Source organism: Limulus polyphemus, unplaced genomic scaffold (genome assembly GCF_000517525.1).
Source record: "Limulus polyphemus unplaced genomic scaffold, Limulus_polyphemus-2.1.2 Scaffold4189, whole genome shotgun sequence".
Classification (NCBI taxonomy): Eukaryota; Metazoa; Arthropoda; class Merostomata; order Xiphosura; family Limulidae; genus Limulus; species Limulus polyphemus.
In genome coordinates, this window is record NW_013669799.1 from 11,829 (window position 1) to 15,937 (window position 4,109).

The 4,109-nt window shown below is 37.2% G+C and overlaps 1 protein-coding gene across 1 annotated transcript in view; it reads right to left on the reverse strand.

The window, feature by feature from the left end:
• Positions 1–4,109, reverse strand: part of LOC111088654 — a 17,683-nt gene that overhangs the window by 2,118 nt on the left and 11,456 nt on the right. The window contains exons 2-3 of the mRNA XM_022399369.1: positions 3,047–3,217; positions 1,476–1,625 (exon numbers count right to left, since the gene is read on the reverse strand). Coding sequence (XP_022255077.1) covers positions 1,476–1,625; positions 3,047–3,169 — 273 coding nt within the window. The 5' untranslated portion in view covers positions 3,170–3,217. The remainder of the gene's footprint in view (positions 1–1,475; positions 1,626–3,046; positions 3,218–4,109) is intronic.

The following is a 4,109-nucleotide window of genomic DNA, read 5'->3' on the forward strand; positions in this document are numbered from 1 at the left end:
CCTATCATTCTTTTGGTATTTGAAGAACTTGTAGCATTCCGCCACAATGTAATTCTTCGTATTGTTAGCCGACACTAGGCAGCTTGTACATAATTGAATATATTGTTTAAACACTTGTTTAACAACAATAGTATTCATTATTACCTCTCCAGAAGATTTGTATAAGCTTTAATAACTCAAAATGTATATACTTAAAACATGGTATACAGTGTGTGATGATTAGGATGACTTTGTAGGAAGAGGTAGCAGCCAAATTAGTGACAGTGGGTGTGCTTTCTGTTACCGGCTTTCAACACCCAGCTCTTAATGTCCTTCTACGGTGTTTCACGTGATTATTTAATTGACGGTCATTGGCCGCAGAAGTGTCTTATGGGATGAAGTTGTAAGGTCACGGGTCAAAGTAGGAAGTTTGTTTGTTTGTTTATTTTTGAATTTCGCGCAAAGCTACACGAGGGCTATCTGCGCTAGCCGTCCCTAATTTAGCAGTGTAAAACTAGAGGGAAGGCAGCTGGTCATCACCACCCACCGCCAACTCTTGGGCTACTCTTTTACCAACGAATAGTGGGATTGACCGTCACATGATAACGCCCCCACGGCTGAAAGGCCGAGCATGTTTGGTGTGAGAGGGATTCGAACCCGCGACCTTCAGATTGCGAGTGGAGTGCCTTAACCACCTGGCCATGCCGGGCCCAAGTAGGAAGTGGATATAACTCAAGAAACGGCTCTTCATATCATCCTTATAGTGGCTGTTGGAGTAGAAACTCCAGCTGAATTTATGTATTATTGAAATAGTGGCGCACTCTCTGATATATACAAGACGTTTATGTGCTTTCCTCCACATTGTGTGTATGCTGTGTTATTGAAAAGTTAATAAAAGTTTTTTTTTGGGTCGGTGTAAGGACATGACGCCATATATGAGTATAGTTAACGTTAAATTGCGGCAAATATAATAAATGCTCAATGACAGCAATAATTGGGATGGAGGGGGTTGTGACACCCACTAACATGCCATTTGTTCCAAACTATAATCTCACAAAGTTTGGTTGAGATTTATCTAGTGACTTAGCAGTAGTTAGATAACGGACAAACAGACAGACATACAGATTTTGTTTTTGTGCGCCTTATTTATATATATATATAACTTGTCAAAGAATGTGGTACAACAACAACACTTTTCGAAACTAATTTCGTTTCCTTAGAAAGTCCACAAATGCGACTTTGTTAAACTAAGTTCAGAAAATGTCAAAAAGAACAAATTATTTCGATGTGCATAGAATAATGGGAATATTCGTGACACTGAACAATAGCGAGCTCTTATTATAGATGAGGACACAGATTAGTCTTATTATAGATGAGGACACAGATTATGGCATGCAGTAAACGAAATCTGTATATTAATATCTCTGAAAAAAAGATTCCGACGTGACATGAATCTACGGGGAGAATTTAAAATTTACGATCAATACGTTACCTACCTCACATTTGATAACTGGTGGCACGTGCATTCTTCCAAGTCTCGTGTCGTCCTCGAACAGCGTGACAGTCATGGCACTAACAAACGATTTTTGCGTTCCGTTCTTCGAATCTACTCCGAAACTTTTGGTGTCGAAAGAACTTGATCTTCTCTAAAAGCAATATTAATAACACTGTGATGTTAAAACACATCCCACAACAAAAGGGAATCCGCGGTTGTAATTAAATCTCAAATCGGTTTAGAGATGGAGCTGTGAGTTAAAAGTTTGTACTCGTAAAAAGACAAACAAACTCAGAGCCATTCTATGAGCCGTTATGCCGCGGCTGAAAATACACACACACAAATAAGACCTAGGGGCGTCATGCAACTATTGCTTTTAGTGGGGGGGGGGGGCACAGTCAGCAAACAAAGTACTTTTGCTGTCAATGGTGAATTAATAACAATAATTATACAAATAATAAATGGGGGAGCCTTTTATTGTTCAGTTTGTTTGTAATTATGCGCAAAGCTACACAATAGGCTATCTGTACTCTGCCCACCACGGGTATCGAAACCCGGTTTCTATCGTTTTCATTCCAAAGACATATCTCTGTGCCATTGGGAGGCTTACTTTCAGATTTTAAAAATACCCGTTCCTTCGATTAACTTATTGGTTTTCAATAAAAACAAATGTTTTCGAAAATATTTAATCAAACGCTTACACATGAATTTGGAATTATTAAAACAGTTTGTAGAAAACACCGGGGAGGGGAGTTGGTGCCCACCTGTGACCCATGAGCATGACGTTACTGGTGGAGACATTCAGAAACTGTTATTAACGTATAAAGACGAAAATGCTTTAAACACAAATGGAAGTAGCGAATCAGAGAATAGACTAGGCCTTTACGTCATTTTTCTTACTGAAATTCGCGTTTTTGGTGAGAAAAAGAAGTTCATGGAATAAAATGTTTTCACGCCGTTTATGTTGATTGGTTTGGTTTGAATTTCGCGCAAAGTTACACGAGGGCTATCTGCGCTAGCCGTCCCCTAATTTAGAAATGATAGACTCGAGAGAAGGCAGCTAGTCAACATCAGCCACCGCCAACTCTTGGGCTACTCTTTTACCAACGAATAGTGGGATTGACCGTCACTTTATAACGCTCCCACGGCTGAAATGGCGAGCATGTTTAGTGGGACGGAGATTCAAACCCGCGACCCTCAAATTGCGAGTCGAGTGCCCTAACCAACTGTCCATGCCAGGCCTCTACAAAACTTACAGGGTGCATTTTTTTTCTTTTTTTAATCTTTACAATCTTGAAACAAAATAGTTTTTAACACAGAAAAAAAGAAATGAAATCAGATTCTGTCTGAATCAGAATAACAAGAGTTTAAATGCTCCGATTTTGTTTTTGTTTTACAATATTTTCTCCATAAAATACATAATATCAAATAATTCTTCTTGGCTTTTGAAACGAGTAAAGTTTAGTATTTACTAAATAAATCGTCAAAACAGTAAATGAAAACAGCTTTTCATTAAACATGATAAAATATTAACATGTGACGACTTAAAAACCAGATTTGTTTTTCAAATACCTTTCCAAACGAAGCTGCTTCGGTTTGTAGAAGTTCCTCGACAGATGCGCGACTATGCAGACGTCGCTGTTGTCTTCTCAGCGCTATCTGGCGGATGTCGAACTTATCTTCATCTTCCATCATTTTTCTTGTTATTACAGGAAAATCGAAGCATTATGAATTGTCAGTTAACTGTAAAGATATTATTTCATTAAAAAATAACGTTTTCATACTGAAATCTCCATAACCCGTCGATGTATAATAAAACACAAAAATTATAGAACCTTCGTACAATATTTGCATTTTTAAGTCAATTCAAAAGATCATTGTAATTTTGTTGACACTTGAAAGGTAAAGTTACATTTTTACCCCTACAGATGATTTATGCTACAGCAGCTGTACGTGTGAATAGTAAAATAATGGATGATTATATGTATATGTTAACGACTTCTTTCTTTTTTTACCGCTGTATAATATCGAATAACGAATTCGACGAAATGTTATAACATTATTCACAAACCTAAATTAATTTAGGCTACTATATGTTGTAGTGAAACGGAATCAAAATGTCATAAGATAAAAGAGTGTATGATTGTATTATATAGCACAGACTTCACTAGCGGATTCAGGGGAGTACAGGGGTGCGCCCCCTTTTCATAATTTTGCGCCCTTACGCTATAAAGTGCGCCCCTTTTAACAATAAATAATTTCAATAAAATATTTTATTTCCTGCCTCTCCTAGCTACAGGCCAATAATTTGTAATATTATATTTAAGTTTGATGTATGATCTGGGTGAATCGATATAAATGATGTGTGCTGAAATTATATAGCGCCCATCCAGGGGATCGTACCCCCCCCCTTTCCAAAATCCTAGATCCGCTACTGAGCACGGTTTTATGTTATAACAACAAAGCATATCATGGATGATTGTACTATATAATGTGTGTTTATTATATGTATTGTTGGTGTAACATAAAACTGTGTTATATAGTACAATCATCCATGTGTGTATTTATTATATGTATTGTTGGTGTAACATAAAACTGTGCCATGGATGATTGTACTATATAATACAGTTTTATG